At 49.3% G+C, this 20,808-nt stretch overlaps 1 protein-coding gene across 1 annotated transcript; it reads left to right on the forward strand.

Moving 5' to 3' along the window:
- Positions 1–1,232: 1,232 nt before the first annotated feature.
- On the forward strand, positions 1,233–16,670 carry LOC102911425 (stearoyl-CoA desaturase 2-like). Its single transcript, XM_042264073.2, has 7 exons — positions 1,233–1,348; positions 1,893–2,066; positions 4,503–4,797; positions 7,751–7,881; positions 9,324–9,529; positions 10,432–10,664; positions 13,026–16,670. Exons 3-7 carry the CDS (start codon positions 4,518–4,520, stop codon positions 13,223–13,225), a joined length of 1,050 nt encoding a protein of 349 aa, XP_042120007.1. The 5' UTR covers positions 1,233–1,348; positions 1,893–2,066; positions 4,503–4,517; the 3' UTR covers positions 13,226–16,670.
- Positions 16,671–20,808: the final 4,138 nt, after the last annotated feature.

Below are 20,808 nucleotides of genomic sequence, written 5' to 3' on the forward strand. Positions count from 1 at the left end.
CGGATGGAGGCCAGGCAGAGGTGAAGTGGCCACCGCAGATGGAGGCCAGGCAGAGGTGAAGTGGCCACCGCGGATGGAGGCCAGGCAGAGGTGAAGTGGCCACCGCGGATGGAGGCCAGGCAGAGGTGCAGTGGCCACCGCGGATGGAGGCTAGCAGAGGTGCCCGGGGATGCTGCTTCTCCCCGGCTGTGGGAGAGAAACGCGGAGCAGTGGGCTCCCTACCGCAAGCCATCATGAGGCATAGGGCATCAGGGTTGGGGTTCAGGAGCTTGGGCATCAGCCTCACATTTCTGAACTCCTCCTCCTGCCATAAACTGGCCGGTGTGACTGACCGTGGCCAAGCTATTTGATGACTCCACTTGACACTTGACAACGGAAGTATGCGTTAGCCATCTCAGAGGGTGAGGCTTCAACAAAGTGAATCTCACGGAGATCATTCAATATCTGCTCTCTATTCTTAATCCTTAGCCTGCCTACTCCTTCAGCCTGCTGCCGGGTATAAACGCCTGTCTGTGCTTCCTGTTTCTTTTACACAAACACTTCAGAATTTACAGAGGGCACCAGGAATCTCCCAAAAGTCCCGGTATGAGCCGGGCGTGGTGGCGCATGCCTTTAATCCCAACACTCAGGAAGCAGGGGTAGGTGGATCTCCGAGTTCGAGGCCAGCCTGTTCTGCAGAGCGAGTTCCAGGAGAGCCAGAGCTACACAGAGGAACCCTGTCTGGAAAAAACAAACAAACAACAAACAGTCCCAGTATGTTCTGGGGGCACAGATATAGGGAGTGGACCCAGGGGGAACCAATGCCCATTGATTCCCGGCAGAGTCCTTACCCTGCGGAGCCTGCCCATTAACTAAGTACGGGGTGTGCGTGCACACAGCTCAGAGTATGTATGTGGACATAGTGCTGCAGAGTGAGGATAGCATTCAGAGTTGGTGGGAAGGCCAGTGCCATAATTCTTCCCTGAGCTAGGAGCTTCCCTCTATAGACGAGGGCTACAATGGAGCCCTCGGTTCAAAACTCATTGCCATGTCTTCCCTCTCACGTTCCCGAGAGAACAGGTGGCTGGGTGGTGTTGAGAGTGGTCATTGCCACCATGGCTTTCCCATTCTCTCCTGTGTAATGTCCCCAGTGCCCAACCATTCACCCTGTGCCTGGGTTTCCCAGGACATGTATTGGTGAACTAGATACGGTTTTCCAGAATGAAATCTCAAGTGTTCCCATGCCCACAGGAGAGGCCCAGTGGCCAGTGGAAGGAGACAAGGAGGAGAATAAAAAGGCAAGGAGAGAAAAGAGGTGGTAGAAGAGGGGACAGAGGACGGAGCTGAGGCCGTGACAATGGTTGATAAGGTAACGTCAAGTCATCTTTGACCAAGGAGGAAGCCAGAATTGACAAATGTATTATTAACTTTTTAAAAATTATTTTATTTTATTTTATGTGTATGGGTGTTTGCCTATATGTATGTCTGTGCACCACCTGAGTGTCTAGTGCCCTGAGAGGCCAGAAGAGGGTGTAGAGTCCTCTGCAGTTGGAGTTACAAATGGTCATGGGCCACCATGTGGGTATTGGGAATTGAACCTGGGACCTCTGGAAGAGCAGCCAGTGCTCACAATCATTGAGCCATCTCTTCAGCCCCATTTAACATCTTCTCATGGGAAAAGGCAGGGACAGGATTTGGGGTGATATTATGTTAAGATCACAAGGATGTATGCAACATCGTCCTGCTCGGATTTGGCCAGTGCCTGGATTTTTTGTTCCCTCCATTCTTCTCACCTCATCTCTGCCTGGGGCTACATAGGCCAGCTACCTCTGCACACCTTGCCCCTTTTGGCAGGGGACAAAGGCGTATGAGGAAATAAAGCACTCAGCCACCCAATGCCTTTAAATCCACAGCTCTGGGCAACAGCCCACACAGTGAAGCCGAGCCTGGACAGCCACTGTATATATACACGACGGAACACAGTTCCAAGTTCAGCACCTGATTTTGCTACACAGCCCCACGCTCTGAAGCAGAAGTCCAGCTTCAGTCCTGGAAGTGCTCAATTCTAGCCTGTGGTCTCAGCTCTGGTAAGTTCTGGGCATCTGGGGGCCAGCATACTTGCAAAAAGAGAAGGGGATTTTCTAAGCAGTAACTCCCTGTCAGTGTACATAGGCTTAAAAAACATGGGACCCCCTAGTAAACCAGTGGCTAAGCTCCCAGTAAGACTTGACATGCTGCTTAGCCGAGGTCCCTATGAAACAAATCACCTAAAATCGGATAGACCGATGGCCATAGCAATGATTGGGTTTGATGGGACAGCAATATTTGATTCTAAAATTAATTTGCTTGTGAAGTAAAGAGGTAGGCACAGCAAGGAGACAGCCAAAGGTGGGAGTTGCATTGTGGTAAGGAGTTTTGTTCTGACAGTTTTGAGAACATCTGTCCACAACACAAACTCGCCACCTCTTTGTTTTGCTGCATAATTAGAATGCCCCTGCTTATGTGTGAGATATTTTGGTGAATACCGTGTGTGGTCCACACATCAGGCAGGACAGCGTCATCTAGCTCTAGCTTGGGGGCTTCAGGACCCCATTAGTTCTTATTCTTAGTGGTTGGGTGGGACAGCATGGAAATGGACACATCTGGAAATGTTTGGGACCCATAAGAAGAAATCAAAGATGAGGGATTCAATCTCATGACAAGAATGCTCTGAAGCCCACAGAAATCCACAAAGATACCTCCACAGAAGACTGCTGGCAGTGGCCAAGAGACAGCCAGGACTGACCTGCTCTGGTAATGGGATGGCCAGGCACCCTAATAGTTGTGCCAGAAACCCCATCCAAGGATTGAGGAATCTGGATGCAGACATCCACGTCTGGGCCCCGGGTGGAGCCCTGGGAGTCTGGTTAGTGAGAAAGAGGAGGGTTTATATGAGCAAGAATTGATGAAACCAAGGTTGGATAAAGCACAGGGATAGATAGCCAAACAAATGGAAACACATGAATTATGAACCAAGGGCTGAGGGGCCCCCAACTGGATCAGGCCCTCTGAATGGGTGAGACAGTCGATTGGCTTGATCTGTTTGGGAGGCATCTAGGCAGTGGTACCAGGTCCTGGGCTCATTGCATGAGTTGGCTGTTTGAAGCCTGGGACTTATGCAGGGACGCTTGGCTCAATCTGGGACGAGGGGACTGGACCTGCCTGGACTGAGTCTATCAGGTTGATCTCGGTCCTTGGGGGAGGCCTTGCTCTGGAGGAGATGAGAATGGGGGGTGGGATGGGGGGCAGGGGAGAGGGCAGGAGGGGGAGAGCAGGGGAATCTGTGGCTGTTGTGTGGAACTGAATGGTATTGTAAAATAAAATAAAATAATAATAATAATAAAAAGAATGCTCTGAAGCATGAAGCAAGACTTTCTCTGTCCCGCCAGCTCCCAGGTAATGACATGGAGACTTATTATTAATCATGACAGCTTGGCCTTAGCTCAGGCTTGTCCCACTAGCTCTATAACTTAAATTCACTCATTTATTTTAATCTGCATTCTGTCATGTGGCTCATTAACTCATCTCTCCACCCTGCTCATGCTGCTTCCTCTGCGTCTGGCTGGTGACCCCACCTTTCTTCCTCTCTGAGTCCTCTCTGTCCCCAGAAGTCCCCCCCCCCACTTCCTGCCTAGCTATTGGCCATGCAGCTCTTTATTAAACCAATCACACTTCTTCACACAGTGTAAAGGAATATTCTGCAACAGAAGCATAATTTTACTCTCTATAGCCAAATTCTTACCAAATGAGTTTAATATAACACAACTTTGAGATTTTTGTAATAAAGAAAAATAATTCAAAAAGATTAAAAGTTCATTTATAAATGTTTTCTTACTTGCATTCACTTAGTTAACTCATTGTTAACAATTTTTTTTAACTGTTCATGGAAAGGATGGCTACTCATCTTCCAAGTTGGGTTTTGTTGTTGTTTTGAGGGTGGGGGTAACATTGCAAAAACATCTGACTCCGTAGTTCAGGTTGGCCAGGAGTTCGCACATAGGCCATGCTGGCTGTGAGCTCGCAGCCATCCTGCCTCTGACTCCATAGTGTAGAGATGACAGGTATACCCAACCTCTCCAGACTTATTTTATGACAGATCTGGAAATTAGGAAAATGTGGGTACAGGACGCAGTGGCACTCATCTGAAACCCCAATACTCTGGAGGCTGGGATAGTGGGATTCTAAGATGCAGGTCACCTAATACAAGGCTTCATCCAAAAAACAAGCAATAATAATTCCTTGAATCATATAAAGCATAAGGTAATTACAGTCACTTCCTCTGCTTTCTATTTCCATGACTAAGTTGTATCGAGCAAATTATTTTCACTGTGCAATCTGTTCTTAGTTGGGTTCATAGTTTGACAGGACTTCTCTTCCAGCTAACCCTACTTAACCCGGGCACTGTACTCTACTCTGCCCTGTCCTACACTGAAGAACACAGTTTCCCTTGCTGCCTACTGACTTTCCACTCCCTCTTCTTACAGATCTCCAGCTCCTACATGACCACCACGACCACTACCACCACCATCACAAAGCCTCTTTCTGGGGGGCTAGAGAATGAGGGGGAGAAATTAGAAAAGATTTTCCAACAATGGGGAGAAGACATCCGTCCTGAAATGAAAGAAGACATACATGACCCCAGCTACCAGGATGAGGAGGGGCCCCCGCCCAAGCTGGAGTATGTCTGGAGAAACATCATCCTCATGGCCCTGCTGCACTTGGGGGCCCTGTATGGGATCACACTGGTTCCCTCCTGCAAGGTCTACACCTGGATCTTCGGTGAGCAGCTCCCCTTGTCTTGGGCCAGTGCTCTTGGTCTCACCCTTTTCCTTAATGAGGTCTGCTCGGACCCAGGTCAGCAGCCGTGTTCTGTATGGGATTCTCCATCACTTTCCCTTTGGCTCCTGAGGGATTGACTGGGCTGGAAAAAGAGCCTAGTTGGATTGGGATGCAAGAGTATCCGTTCCGGGAGTCCCTTAACATGGATGCTGAGCCCATGGGCATGGTGGCTTGGAGGAATGGACATGAGACAAAGCAGCAACTGACCCTGAACAAGCTTTTCTGGGTGAATTCCTTGCTTGTCTGCCTGTCCTATCCCTGCCTGCCTGCCACAAGTAGGCCCTCCCCCAGGTACTGGGCTAGGGGCTTCATGGACTACACTTTGAACCCTGTCAGCACAAAGCAAATGAAGATTGTACAGGGAAAAACGGAAGAGGGTCATCCAGACAAGTCTTTGGACCTCACCCTCTGTCCGGATGAGGCTGGCTTGCCTGGGAGGAAGATGAAGCAGGCTCCTAGACAATTCAGATGCACAGTAGCCTCCCCTACTCCTCGTAGGTCTCCAGGGTGTGGCATAGGCCGGTCAGGATGTTCTTAGAATGAAATAAGATTGCAGAAGGGTTTCATGTTCCAGTCCCCATCCAGCCTCCTGCTGCTCATCTCATCTCTTCCAGTGCTATGGATGCTGCATGGTCTAATACACCTTCCCTGTCTCCAATACACAGTTCTTTGGCAGACATTATAACCCTTGATTAGCCCAATCTTCAGGCTGCTGTACTGAGAAAGACAGTGTGTCCCTGGCCTGCCTTAGCTCAGACCCTTGGGGCTTCATGGGCCTGGAGTTGATGGTAGTGCTGCCCCTGGCATCTACAGATGTTCTTTGCAGGTGTTATCACTTGTGACCCCAGAAGCCTGAACAGGAAGAGTGAGCAGGACATGTGTAGATGCAGGGCACTTGCTGCTCTGGCAAGTTCTCCTCAAGAAGATGCTGGGATGTTGTCTAGAGCAGCGTCAGGTGTGGGTTTTTTTCTGGGCACTCTCTCTTAAAGAGTAGTGGTAGAAAGAGGCTAGTTGGCTAGATGTTAGCTGCATCTGGCCCAGTCCTTGTAGGTCTTATAAGTGGTGAGATCTGGACTCTGGAGCTTCATGTTGGAAATTTTCCAGATGTCTCAGGGAAATGCAACTGTGCACATTTCCTTCCTCAAGATCCTGTCCCAGTGTGGCCTAAAGCACCCTTTCAGGTCGGGAATAGCTTGTTCTTATCACATGGTGTCACACTCCCGTACATAGCAGGGTGGTTTATCTATAGGTCAAGGATCGTGGTCGCTGAGGCAGCTGGGTGGTGTCTGTACTCTTCTCCTTCTGAGAACCCCAAACTTGAGTTGCAGCGTAATGGACACACAATGTGGGTAGCATTCCCTTATAGACTATGGACTCCCCTTCCACTTTGGGCCCTCCTTGTAGGCATCATTCAGTTCAATTCTGAGCTTGTCCAAACTGTCTTTTTGGCAGACCTCAGTTGCTCATACAGGAATTGGAATGACATCCCAAAGCGAAGGCTGTGTTTGCTCTTTTTGGTATCTTTCCATTAGTAATCTGTTATTTTTGGCTTCCGAAAAACATAGGGCCATTTATACAAAGTGTGGGGTCTCCGACCTTAAGGTTCTGTAGCCTTTGAGGAGCAGCCATTGTTTCCAGTTGGCCCTTAGAGTATTGTACAGTTTTTTACCAAGGTCCCAGCTTTTATGTTAGTGCTACCAACCAGAGGAACAGATGGCTGCACCCAGTGTCCCCTTCCCCATCATGGATTATGCAAAGCCTCTTGAGGTCAGTAGGGTAGGACAATGCTGGTATTCGCTGTTGTCCAGAAGTACACGCCAGAGCTGGAGCCAGAATAGACTGTTGTCGGAAACCCTAGCTGCAAACCATGGTTCCACTTTTACCAGTCTCGTGGGACTAGAAAAACATACCACTTACTCCATGCATTTCCTCAACTGTGAGGTCACGTTAGGAGCACCTACCCCATTTAAGGGATACAGTGAATATAAGAATAGTAATATCCTTGGCGAAGCTTGAGCCTCTGTGCAAATGTGACTGTAGACAGGGCTGCCTGTCCCTGATACAGCCCCCCTTCCACTGCAGTAATGACATGCTATTGTACCGACTGTTATACAGTCCCAGCTCCGCATTGCATGTGTGTCCCTTGCCACTTGGGTCTCCTCTAATTTGGCAGTGCCCAGATTGATCTGGCTCATGAACACCTGTGTTTATGGTCCTAAGCACTGTGGGCACAGTTGATGGCCCTCAACACTTCAGAGAAAGTCAGCCGAAGATCAAAGGACCCAGGACCTGGCATAATGCTCCTGCAGGACAGTGACTGCAACCCTATTCCATGACCTACCTCCTCAGCACCTAGACCTCCTTAGCTCATCTCCATTTTTAGGTGGACAGTCTGTGAGGGGATGGGATTCTCTTCAAGCGGTGAATGTTTTCAGCCTTAGAGAACAAAGCATCCCCGAGACAGAAACACCCCAATAGGACAGTGGCAGATAAACTCATAGGCCTTCAGCTAGTTACTGGCCGAAAGCATGGCACATGCTTGCTTATGCCTCTCCTTTGTGTTATTTAGGCAGCTACAGCAGCTTGTGCACCTAAAGTTCTTGATGGTCTCTCTGCCCACATGCTGCCACTTGAGCAAATCAAGAAAGGCTCGGCTCTCCCTGTGTTCAGAGAGCTGCACCAGTCATGAATGAATGTCTTGCCTATGTGGTTTGGATATGTCTCATTTCTACTGCCTTAGTGTCAAAGGATCCCGCGTCTATTTATATCCCTAGGATTCAGGAGAAAACAGATCCCCATCCCAAGCCTTACAAAGACACAATGGAGCTCTGGAAAGGTGTCCTAACATTCTTAGCAGGCGAACTTTCCTGATTTCCAGTGTCTTTTCCTGCAGTGTATGTATCATATATAGTTACTGGCCTGAGCATCACAGCCGGGGCGCATCGCCTGTGGAGCCACCGAACCTATAAAGCACGACTGCCCCTGAGGCTCTTCCTCATCATAGCCAACACCATGGCTTTCCAGGTGAGAGTCTGGTGCTGCTCAGCACTGTGTGTCAGTCACTTCTACTGATGATCCAGGGCAGACCAGAGGGAATCGGTGTCCTGAGGAGAGCCAACAGGGCAGCCATTGTCTCCCCTGGTCTTCTGTGGTCATCTGAAGTATGTGCTTAGTTCTGAGGTCCACAGAGCATGAGGTCCTTCTGAGTCACTGGGTAGGGAGACAGGAGGAAGGGGTCTCTAGTTACTACTGGGTCATTTTTGACCACATTCTTATGCTTTCACAGAGTATGACTGACGTGGTCCTTCAGTCTAACAGGCCACCCTGCACAGTTAGGCACTGACCCTGGTTTCCTAGACCATCAATAAACAGTAAACGTACACTTTGTGATGCCCGTCTTGGGATCCCAGCACGATGGGAATGAAGATGAAGTGCTGAGACCCAAGGGCTGTTGTTTCAGATAGTAAACGCAAGCACGTCTAACGGTAGTGAGTCTGTTGCAGGCACTGTGCGAGGGTTTGGCATAGATGCACTCGTTAAGTCTTCAGAATGTCTTAAGAGGTGGGTACTGTTATTATCCCTCATTTCAGATGAGGAAATTGGGTTAGTAAGTAGTCTCATAGACCTGTGCTGGGATGCCACCTGCGGCTGCCATGCTGGCTAAGTCAGCTCCGGAGGCTGCTTGAGCATGAGTTCATAACCCGGAAGGGAGGGAGTTGGAGAAGCGAGTTTTTACCGGTCTTAGCTTACAGCAACTGGCAGCGGAGAGCTTGTCATCTGGGGGGAGGGCCTCAATGTGGGGCTCATCGTGGGGTAAGGAGAAACCCGGAAACAAAATTCATTTTCTTGCATGGTAAGATTGGAGGTTCCCAACCTATGTGTATAATCATCTCTGCCCTAGCAGTTTTACACCCTGAACTCTCCTGCTCTCTGGGCAAAAGGGAAGAGGGTAATATTATTGGTGCATAATTAAAGGGTTAGGAAGAGTCCCATGTAAGAGGTCCTTAGGAAAGGTGCCCAAGCTCCTAAGTTACATGCTGGTCTTGTTGCTAGTTGAGTAACCTGTCATTGTGGAAGTCTAAGAGAGAGCTTCCCCCATCTGTATTCACAGACCAACACGCCCGGCTCAAGGCCACCTGCTGCTTATTCCCCATCTTCAAGGATCAGGCCGTCCATTAGGGTCCTGTCCAATGTTCTGCTGTTCTTTGCTAACGAAACTGAGGGCTGTCACCAACCTGCCTTCTTCTGCCCCACAATCTCAGGAAGCGGCAGTGCTATTTCCTGAGTCTGAGGCTATAAGCTGCTTTTCCACATAAGCGTCAGGGGCAAGTGTACAGAAGAGGGGCTCCCCAAGTCCTCCTTGGAAGACAGTCCTGGAACTCTGTGAGACACCTAAGGCCCTTGCATTCCCCCCCCCCGGGGGGCATCTCTTCTCAGTACTGGGGTCCTCTTTCCTGTCCCTCCAGAATGATGTGTATGAATGGGCCCGAGATCACCGCGCCCACCACAAGTTCACAGAAACACACGCCGACCCTCACGATTCCCGGCGTGGCTTTTTCTTCTCTCACGTGGGCTGGCTGCTTGTGCGCAAACACCCGGCTGTCAAAGAGAAAGGTGGAAAACTGGACATGTCTGACCTCAAAGCTGAGAAGCTGGTCATGTTCCAGAGGAGGTGAGTGAGGGTTGGGGGCGTGGAGCCCGGGGTACCTGGGGTTTAGAGACTCCACCTTTTCTCATATATAATGTGTAAATAAAAGCTGAGAGATTTCTGGGTTTGTATGTTTAAGACCCATTTTACCCATTTTAATGGCTCAGAGACCATAACGATACTTCACTGTTTTGTGCAGTTCCATGCACTTTGAGCAATTTTCCTGAACACAATTAAGTGCAATCTGACCTAACTATCGCTGATCTAACTAGACAGGCATAGACATAAAAGTGAATATAGCTGAGCCTTTCCCCTCAAGGAATTTCTAGCCTATTGAGGTTGAGAGACAAGGCAAGTGTGAAATAATCATGATACAAGGCAGAATATGCAGAATATTAATCCTGCACTCGGGAGACAGGAGGATCTCTGAGTTTGAGGCCAGCCTGGTCTACAGAGTGAGTTCCAGGACAGCCAGAGCTACACAGAGAAACCCTGTCTTGAAAAACAAACAAACAAAAGGAACTCAAAGGCAGATGGACAAGAACCCAGACAGCAGAACTTGGCTGATGAGGTGATGAGGCTGTGATTTGACCCTGGTTTGTCTGATGAACATAGTTTTGTTCCTCTGAGGAAAGAATAATGGATTTCTTGTCCGGAAACAGGCGGTTCTATACTGGACACGCTGGCTTCCGGTATTGTGGTCCTAGGAAAGTCATTGTGTGTCCACATTGCCTCATTTAAAAATGTGTAGAAGACCGTGTGTTCGAAAGATTATCCACCCCATTCTCTTCTGGGGGTTTCTGCCCTCGCCCTTCCCCCATACTCATAGTGGGAGCAGGAAAAGCACAGGTACACTCTAGGAGTGGATGCTTAAGGTAGGTGTAAGAGTGACCTCTCCATACTCTGCGTGTGATCTCTCCACGTAGGTACTACAAGCCCGGCCTCCTGCTCATGTGCTTCATCCTGCCCACACTGGTGCCCTGGTATTTCTGGGGAGAGACTTTTCAACACAGCTTTTATGTTGCCGCTTTACTGAGATATGCCTTGGTGCTCAACGGCACCTGGCTGGTGAACAGTGCCGCCCACCTCTATGGATATCGCCCTTATGACAGGAACATTGGAGCCCGACAAAATATGCTAACTTCAATGGGAGCCCTGGGTAAGTCAGCTGTCTGCAGCATGACCACATCCGTTGGTCTACTAGTTAGGATTCTCTGCTGTCTGAAAGACCAGATAAGATTTGTTTTAGTTCAGGATCTCACTCTGTAACCCAGGCTGGCCTGGAACCCACTCTGTAGCCCAGGTTGGCCTCTAAGTTGCAACAGTATCCCTGCCTCAGCCTCCAAAATGGTACAATTGCAGGCATGAGCCATTACATATGGCTCCTAACTTTGTTTTAATGGTAAATTGTGTCTCAGTTCTTCTATCTGAAACTAGGGTTTATTAACTGAGTAAGCCAGTCTGGTCTACATAGCAAGTTGCAGGCCAGCCAGGGCTATGTAGTGAGACCCTGACTCAAAGACAAAGGACAACGAAAAGCTAAACCAACTAGGTATTATATAAGATACCCAACTGAAAGTCAGGCAACATGCCTACTACAAAAACGAAATGGTGGAGAACACCAGGTTCCAAAATGGTCTCCAAGTGCCGTGTCTATCAAGCCGCTTTTAAACAGGGTCTCACTGTGTAACCCTGGCTGTCCTGGGATTTGCTACATAGACCAAACTGGCCTTGAGCACACAGAGATTCACTTGGGTCAGGCTCCTCCGAGCTAGGATTAAAGGTGTGAGCCACTACACCCAGCCCATATCAGGCCCTTTTAAGTTTGCCCTTCCCTGTCTTCCCTGGTTGGCTAGGGTCTCGCTTGGGTTAGGAAATGAATAAACTAAACAGCAGGGTCAGAGGCACAGTCAGTAAAGCTCAGTGCTTGGCATTTGATCATGCTACGCAAAATGCACAGGAATTCCGACTTCGTCCACTCAACTCCAATCACACTGTCCCAACTGTGTTTCCACTCTCCTGCCCTAGTTTTCTAAATCAGGTACTTTCTGCCTCTGAACATGCTCTCACTTTGATCCTCCTGAAATAAATTACTTTCACTCGACAATTACTAGATTTTCACAGAATAATGTGGCCTGAGCTGTGCTCTGTTCTGTGACTGGAAATGAGGTGAGCTTCTTCAATTCATAGCCTCGTGACTAGCTGTCCAGAGAGGCTGCCAGCCTTCCTTCACGGTCATGGCTTATCTGGTCTTTTGTCTGCTTACCTCACCCTTGGTTCTTCTCCAGCTGTTTCCTGCCATGCTGGTTTTTTGGGTTTGGTTTTTGGTGGTTTTGTTTTTTTTTTTTTCCTTTTGGCTTCTTGAATTACCGCCCCCACTGTCATATGCTCAAGTTATCTGAGAAAGTTGATCTCTGAAGATTTCTTGTTTGATGTCCCAGTTGTTACACATAACTCTTGCCCCATTCTGTTTGAAATCTAACACTCAGTGCCTCCAGTATAGAAGTTACAGTCCTTTGTTAGTAGCCCTAGCCAGGTGCTCTCCCACCCCCTGCCCAGTCTACACTGTGGACCACTCTGCATGCAGATAGAACGAATCCACAGCCACCAGGAGCCCTAGTTAGAAGAGGTTCGGTGTCCCAAATCCCGTGACTTGCTTGTTTTCCGTATCACCGCTAATCTCTCTGGAGATACTCAGTTTCCAACTCTCTTATTAGTTGTTCTTTATGCGAACTTGGTGAAGTAGTGCTGTTCTTGAGGGACTCGGTCAGAAAGGAAGGCTCTGCCAGCAGCTGGCAGTCTCTACGGTTTTCACTTACCCGCCACAATCATTATCCTGAGTCTAAAGATGTGTGTTTTCTTTTCAAAGTGAATGCGCATCTCAAGAGTGCCCAGAATATCCAGTTAGAAGGAATCGCTAAGCATTTTCAGAGTGGTTCTGAATTCTTAGGACCGCCCTCACACCAGATCAAAGGAGACAGCAGCCCCCAGGGGACCGCCTGGAGCTGAGGGAACGCTGGTCCTGGGCCTCCTTCCTTTGACTTTTGGCTGTTGTTGGCTTCTCTGTGGGAACCTCCCACACTTGACAGGAAACACCAATAGCATGGAAAGCGTGAGCCTGCTTACCTGTTAGAAGCGTACAGAGCCTCCTCTCCCCTCCAGACCACATGCACGCAGACACAGAGCGGGGCCCTCTTGGTTCAGTATTTGTTTGCTCTGGATTTTTCCAAGGAGAACCATTTTCCCAGAAGAATCATTTTCCCTCATCCGGTTATCTCAAGAAAAACAGACTTCCAAAAAACAGCCCCCCACACCATCAGTAAGTGAGACCGCACAATATATTTAAGATACTTCTGAGGTCACTTTTTTCCTCAGGGTAGAAGACACAGGGTCATCTATTCAGTTAACAGCAGCAGAGTTCTCTGAGATTTCTCAAGGTAGCTTCTAGGTTAGAGGTGTGCAAAGAGCAGGAAGCAGCCATCACCGAGCCCCCTAACTGCTCTCCACGCTTCTGTTCCAGGCGAGGGCTTCCACAACTACCACCACACCTTCCCCTACGACTACTCTGCCAGTGAGTACCGCTGGCACATCAACTTCACCACGTTCTTCATCGACTGCATGGCTGCCCTGGGCCTGGCTTATGACCGGAAGAAAGTGTCCAAGGCCGCTGTCTTGGCCAGGATCAAAAGAACTGGAGATGGGAGCCACAAGAGTGGCTGAGTTCCTGTTCCAAATGTCACTTGGGCAGAAGGTTAATGTTCTGCTGATGACTATAGAGAATGCTACAAGAATGCTAAAGATGACCTTAACCCACCAGGCAGTGGTGGCACACGCCTGTAATCCCAGCACTCAGGAGGCAGAGGCAGGCGGATCTCTGTGAGTTCAAGGCTAGCCTGGTCTACAGAGCTAGTTGCAAGACAGCCAGAACTACACAGAGAAACCCTGACTTGAAAAACAAACACAACAACAAAAAGATGACTTTTACCTACTCCTGTACAGCACTTTTTTCCCGAGAGAGGGCTTCTCTGGGTAGCCCTGGCTATCTGGAACACACTCTGTAGACCAGGCTGGCCTTGAACTCAGAGATCACCTGCCTCTGCCTCCCAAGTGCTGGGACTAACAGTGTGCACCACACCACCACAGCCCTGCTGTGTACAGCACTCTTATAAAATGCTCAGGTATCAAAAGGCAATACCTCTCCTTTATGATGCTAAGCTGATACACTTGCCTTTTCATCCTATCCTTTCTCCATATCTCCCTCATCTCTTACACAAGTGGTGTTACTCATCAGTTCTTTCTTGTCTAGCATTCTTTGCATAGTCCAGTAGTCAAGTGTGCCTCAGAAAGCTTTCACTGAAGCGCCCTGTACTTCATGGTAGGTGGCTTAATTTGGAGATGCGATGAAGTCTGAGTAGGACATCTTAATTGTCAAGAATCTATGGTCTGCTAGATAAGAGAGGACAAGAACTTTACTTGACAGAGTGTGCAAAGCACGCACATTGTAATGGGAAAGGGTTACCATGCCAGGTATGATTCTTAAGCAGGATTGGTGTTATGTGAAATGAGTTATAAGGAAGTCTTTCTGTGATCAGACTCAGCTGCTTTTCAAGCAGCGATGGAACGCCCCTCCCAACACACACACAGCATCCTTCCTTTCTGTCCTGAGCCCCAGAGCTTGGCAATGTCAAAACACAGCCGTAAATCCAACATCTAAATATTATTTAGAGTAAGGATCTAAAACAAGCATTTATGGAGTAAGTGCAGCTGGGATGGAGTTGGCTTTTCTGTTATAACAGGATCTCTTGTTTCATAGAACAAGAGGTATTCAGGTAGGCTGTGTCCAGAATGGGTGAGTAAGACATTCTTAGAGTTTTGAGCAGTCCCTGAGACGCTGCTCACCCAACTTCCTTCATTGCTCTGCTCTGTCATCTTTAGGTGGCTAGACTGCTTCTAATGCTTGTAAGATGGCTGTGGATTTATAAACTCCCTAAGCAAGAAAGGAGCAGGAAGAGAGTTGGGCTGACCAGGACAAGTGGTGACCTAATTATCTGATTGTGATTCTGAGTTTCTGTCTTTGAAAGACGTTCATAAGGAGACAGGAGTAGACAGCAGAGGGAATATCTGCTCACCTGTTCCTCCCATTCCAAGGCAGTGATGGAGAGGTTGAGGGACAGTGTTGGTAGTTTCTCAGAAGTAACTTCCTGGAAGAAGGCTCTACAAGATACCCAGGGGATTGTCAGCTTCCTGAGTAGGGACTCTGTTCAACTGAAACAGTCTCAACGCCAGGTCCCTTTATTAATCCAAATTGCTCTTGGATTGATCAAATCGAGGCCTCTGCCTGCAGTGTTATGCCTCTTCCCCCATAGTCCTTGCTCTGAACCATCCCGCCCTGCAGGACTGTCCTGGGGGCAGGGTAGGAACCTCTGACGCAGTCACTCTGCCTTCCTGGCTCTACCTTTCTGTTCTCCTGCTGGTCTGGTCTGTTCCTGGACTTGTCTCCTCTCCCCAGACAGGAAGCCTCTGGTGTGTACTCGGGACAGCCAGGGTCTGCATCCCAGCAGCTCCTCCCCTACAGACACAATGCCAAGGAACTGTTCCTTGTCATCTTCAGCAGACAGAGCCGGTTGTCACCTTCCTAGGCCTCCAGATGCTCTCCACGCCCACCTTTGGGGTTTCTAGCACCTTGATGACCCCAGACAAACTCTTTTCTGCAACACTGTTCTAGAGAGAGTGCTGGCCCACACAATTTCTCCTCTCATCAGTCTTGACCAATGCAGATGCTGCTGATGTAGCTCTGAGCCAGCCCTGGAGCAGGCACCTGAAAGGTAGCAAGGACAACCTTGGCTTTGGTATGGCATTCTGTCCTCTGCACACTCTTCTCCCTACCTTGGATATGTTCTTTCTTCTTTTAAGACTTGTAGGAGCCGGGCGGTGGTGGCGCACGCCTTTAATCCCAGCACTCGGGAGGCAGAGCCAGGCGGATCTCTGTGAGTTCGAGGCCAGCCTGGGCTACCAAGTGAGCTCCAGGAAAGGCGCAAAGCTACACAGAGAAACCCTGTCTCGAAAAAAACCAAAAAAAAAAAAAAAAAAAAAAAAAAAAAAAAAAAAAGACTTGTAGGATCACAGGGTTGAGGCTAGCCTCAACTACATTATGAGACCCTGCATCAAAAAGAAGGCAGAAGGAAGGGTAAGCCATAGGACGGAAGAAAACATGTGCAAACCATGTTTCTCATAGGGGATGAGGCCTCAGAATACAAAAGGAACTCTTACACCTCAGCAATAAAAAGACAAATAGCTCAGTTCCAAACTAGCAAAACTGTGGCCCTCACATTTCCGCAAAGGAGAAACAGAGACAGTCGATAATTACATTAACAGGAGTTCTTTATCAGGAACCACCCAGGTAATACAAACCAGGAGCACAATGAGTTAGCACTCCACATCCGCTAGAATGGCTGTAACTATAATACTTAAAAAAAGAGCAGAAAACAAATGTTGCTGAGGCTATGGAAAAATTGGAACCCATTGATGAGGGGCATCTAAGATGGCAGAGCTGCTTTGGGAAGCACAGTGGCCATGCTTCAGAAAGTTGAAATGTAAGGTACTGTGTGGCCCAGTAATTCTACTCTTTGGTATACCCAAGTGAATGAAAACATACGTCCACAAAAACCCATGTATGTAAATGTCCACTGCTGCACTGTGGAATAGCCCAGCACAAAAACAACACAAATATCCATCCAAAACTGAATAAACGATGTAATACATTCTTATGCTGGCATTTTATTCAGCCATAGAAAAGAATGAAGTCTTGATATATGACAGAAAGTGGTCGGACTGGACAAAGACCTTCTGAGGCCAAGAAAAAATCCACAAAGTCAGTATGTTATATAATTCCTTTTATATGAAATGTCCTGAATACACAAATGAAGAGTCAGTTACCAGACTGAAAGTAGCCACGGGCAATAGAACAACAACAGGAAGTGACGTTAGTAGGCATTGTTTTATGGGGACTGATGAAACCGTAAAAAGTTAAATCACTGCACCGGTCACCCAGCTCAATCACAAAGCCTGCATGAGGAAAAAATATCCTGGACTTTTATTGTTGTTACCGTAACTTGTAGTTGAAACTCAAACCCAAATAAACTAATGAAGTGTTGGTTAAGTTCAAGTTTTTCATGAAGAGAAGCATGCTATATTCTCATTGCTGTGAAGAGTAAGTTCTTCAGTCTCTGACTTGCCGGGGAATCACGAGAAGAGCGAGTCTCGGAGTTGAAAGCACTCCCGATTCCACCTTCCACATCAGTTAGAAGGCGTAGGCACTGCAAACACACAAACTCAAGTTTCTCAGGAGCAGGAGACTCACATTCGGAGTCCACCAGACGGAAGACACAATGGCGGTTTCTGGTTGGACGAGGCAGGACAGCCGAGCACTCAACCTGACCTTGACTCCTAAGGCGGCTGGGTCCCACTTCACCTCCCCGCCCCCGACTCCCCCACGAGTTCTGCAGCTCTAGAACTTCAGCTTTGCTTCCTGGCTAACCTGGGCATGGCAGAAAGGGCACACCAGAGTCTGCAACTTCACCGTGATGCCCAGTGTCCCAGTGAGGCTTTCTGTTGCTGCAGTGAAACACCGTGACCAAAAAGCTATCTGAGGAGGAAGGGTTTTATCTGGCTCACACTTCCACCCTGTAGTCCATCATCGAAGGAAGTCAGGGCAGGAACCCAAACAGCAGAAACCTGGAGGCAGGAGCGAATGCAGAGGCCATAGCGGAGTGCTGCTCACTGGCTTGCTCAGCCTGCTTTCTTCTAGAACCCAGGACCACCAGCCCAGGAATGGCACCACCCACCGTGGGCTGGGCCCTCCCCCACCAATCACTAATTAAGAAAATGCTCCACAGGCTTGCTCACAGCCCAATTTTTTTAATGTATTTTTTTAGGTATAAGTGCTCTGTCTGCACATAGGCCTGAATGCCAGAAGAAGGCATCAGATCCCATTACAGATGGCTGTGAACCACTATGTGGCTGCCTGGAACTGAACTCAGGTCCTCTGGAAGAACAGTCAGTGCTCTTAACCACTGAGTTATCTCTCCAGCCCTACAGCCCACTGATGGAAGCATTTTCTTAATTGAGGTGCCCTCCTCTTAGATGACTTTAGCTTGTGTCGAGTTGACATAAAACTATCCAGCACACCCAGTTATATCCAAAGTCAAAGCCTGGTGGCATGGACCTCCTCTCAGGCTGGCAATGGCTGCACTTGTGCCCAGGACCCCAGCACAAGATTCTATAATAGCCCATCTTAACGTTCAGCACACCTGATTTCAGGCACCCCGCCTCAAACCACAGAAGCTAACCCGACATTGTTCTCTAGCTTTCCTACCATACTTTAACCTCCTGTACAGTTCTGGGCTCTTCCCGTGCATCTTCATCTATTGGAAATGTCTCTTTGTGCCTATGATCAGTACTCAGGGAACTGAAGCAGAGACCTCATGACCTCTTTACATTATGTTTCCATGACAACCTACGGGAAATGCCACAAGGTCCAGTTCCACAACCGGTAGATCAATTTCTGGGGCATTAGCAAAGGGCTGAGTCTTCAACACTGACCTTGGGGCAAATGCCACAGGCTCTAGGCTCTAAAGAACTGGGACTCTGTTCTGGGATTGCTAGAGGCGGTTGACCCCACCCCACCCCTTCCACTGGGGACACTGGGGCTCCTCCCAGCTACAGAGAGCTCCTAAAGGAGCAGTGTGCTGCACTGACTCATGTTGGCTGTGGGCCGAGGGGAGGGCCTGGTGAGAAAGGACAGATGGGCCCTTTCCCTCCGGACCATGCCTCACACAGGAGCAGTGAGCAGTGCAGGCTGGACCAGGCCGTGACAAACACTGTGAGCCACTCGAGAACCAAGAGAGAGGACGAAACGCAATATAAAAGGTAACCGCTTATGTCACACATTTCTACTCCTAACTGAAGTGGAATTTCACAACATAAAGGCAGCCCAAAGCGAGCAATTCAATGCAACGTACGTTCACAATATCTAACCACCGTTTTTCCTACAACATTTTCATTACCCAAAACTTATAACCATTCACCAATGACACCTAATGTTATCCCCCCCAAGCCACCTTCTCCCACCGCCAGCAAACCCTGTGCTCTCCGTATGAGGGCACTTGCCTCACAGTCCACAGAAATGGAGTTAGACAATTTCCATCGCATGTCTGCTGTCCCACCGCACTATGGGGCAATTCCCCCACTGTGTAGCATAACCCGGTAGTGCCAGGTTCAAAAGAAAACTCAGGACAAACGGCTAACTGCAGTGTGTGCCTATTGGCATACCTAAGTGTCTCCTGGCCTCCAGTCTCACTCAGTACCTGTGGCTCCTCTCGGCTCTCCTCACCCGCCTCCACCCTAAACTTCTCCAGCTCACGGGCTTCCTTTCCCCCAGCTTCTCATTCTTACCTAGCCTGCCCTCTTAGCTCCTGGTCTTGGCTCCCTCTCTTGCTCTCTCCATCTCTCCCTCCTCTATGGCCTGGTTCTCAGCTGGCCATGTTTGGTCTACTACTTTCTCTCCCTGCTCTGGACTCTTCCAGGTGCCTCTGGCTGTACCCTACTCATATTTACAATAAACACTTTCTCCTCAACCATACCTTGGAGCGGTCCCCATTATGAATGAACATTCAAGTAATACGTCGCTCCTTGTTATTGCCTACCAGCCACTCGATGTGTGTACCACGGCTGGCGTACCAATTCATCCACTGAAGAACAACTGAGTTGGCTCCACCTTTTGGCAAATGTGAAAAGTGCTTGCAAATATTTGCGCACAAATATTTGGGCATCTGCTTTCATTTGATTTGGGTACATATCCGGGAGTAGTTTGCTTGTGTGTAATTCTATTTAACTGTCTGTGGGTCACTAAGCTGTTTTCAATGTCTCAGCCATTTTACTTCCCCACCAGCAATGTTTTAAGCATTGCGCTTGATTCTTCAAATAAACAGATCCCTTGCCTCCTTCCAGGAAAGCCACCCGCCACACACATACACACACACACACACACACACACACACACACACACACACACACACCTGGGATACAGTGTCAGAGAAGCTGCACCTCAAGTAACAGGACGGCCAACAGCCAAAGCCTCCTGCCTTGCCTTCTCCAGAACAGGAATCGTGTTCAGGAGCAGGGAGGGCAGGCTGCAAGTGACCTGCTTGGAGTCACTAACGGGCACGGACCTCAGGCATTCCAGCAACCCCGGCAAACACTGCCGTCCTACGGACCTTCAGCACTCGGTGCGGACTGAAAACCCCGAGACATCCTCAGAGCATCCTGAGGGAGGAAGGCTGCGGCTGCATGCCAGGCCTCGGCCTGCTCTACCACACCCGGTGCTCACACTCCCACCTGGCCATCGGCCAGCCCGCACCTAGCCCAGCCCGGGGAGCGGCCCCGAACCGCCGCCCATCACTCACAGCCCCGGGGTCACGGGCGTCCACTCGGCCCACAGCGCCTGACCGCGCGCAGCCAATCAGCAGCCGCGCCCGTCCCGATCCGGAGGCGCCGCCCCTGGCCCGCGGGATGCACGCACACCTTGCGGTCGCCCTTCTATTTGAATCCGAGGGAGAGCTTCCAAGGGATGCTGTAACTCCCCGACAGGCCTTCCTCTTGGCGGAGGAAAAACGCAGATACCTCGGGTGTGGGCTCGGGTCCACCGCTGCCTTGGAGGTCTCGGGACCAGACGAAACTGGGCAGGGCAAGGCGGTCACGTAGGAGGCAGAGTGCCACCTCAGCAAAGCACAGGGCAGATTGAGTCGTGAAAGCATGCGAGAAAGCACGCCAGCCAGGTGTTCAGGAGCGGTCCAGGCTGATGTCACCGGGGATGAAAGTGTCGAGCATGTTTGCATGTCAGGCCACAGCTAAGCCTGGCCTGTGTCGCAAGGAGCCCGTGTGTGTAGAGACCACAGGTTGACAGGGTGTCTTCGATTGCTCATTTTATTTAGTTGAAGCAAGGTCTCGCTGGCCCCCGAGCTAGGCTAGTTTAGCTAGCTAGCTTCTAGGCTAGTTTAGCTAGCTAGCTTGCCCAAGAATCCCGAGTCAGCGTCTTGAGCGCCAGGTCTCCAGATGGGCTTCCACTTCAGCCATGCTTTTGTGTGGGTGCGGAGGATCTGAACTCCGGTCCTCATAATTGCACAAGCACTTTTTCTACGGGGCCATCTCCCCCAGCCCCTTACCCGGGTTTCTAAAGCAAACTAATAACACTCTTAAATACAAGGTGAAGGTGTGGTTTTTCCTTTTGCCTTAGCATATGTGCC

Source organism: Peromyscus maniculatus, chromosome 1 (genome assembly GCF_049852395.1).
Source record: "Peromyscus maniculatus bairdii isolate BWxNUB_F1_BW_parent chromosome 1, HU_Pman_BW_mat_3.1, whole genome shotgun sequence".
Lineage (NCBI taxonomy): Eukaryota > Metazoa > Chordata > Mammalia > Rodentia > Cricetidae > Peromyscus > Peromyscus maniculatus.

Excerpts from the sequence above, each read along its gene's own strand:
- LOC102911425 (XM_042264073.2), top strand. The coding sequence starts at position 4,518 with ATGACCACCACGACCACTACCACCACCATCACAAAGCCTCTTTCTGGG. Across the intron at positions 4,798-7,750 it reads GGTCTACACCTGGATCTTCG|TGTATGTATCATATATAGTT; the intron begins GTGAGCAGCTCC and ends CTTTTCCTGCAG. Across the intron at positions 9,530-10,431 it reads CTGGTCATGTTCCAGAGGAG|GTACTACAAGCCCGGCCTCC; the intron begins GTGAGTGAGGGT and ends CTCTCCACGTAG.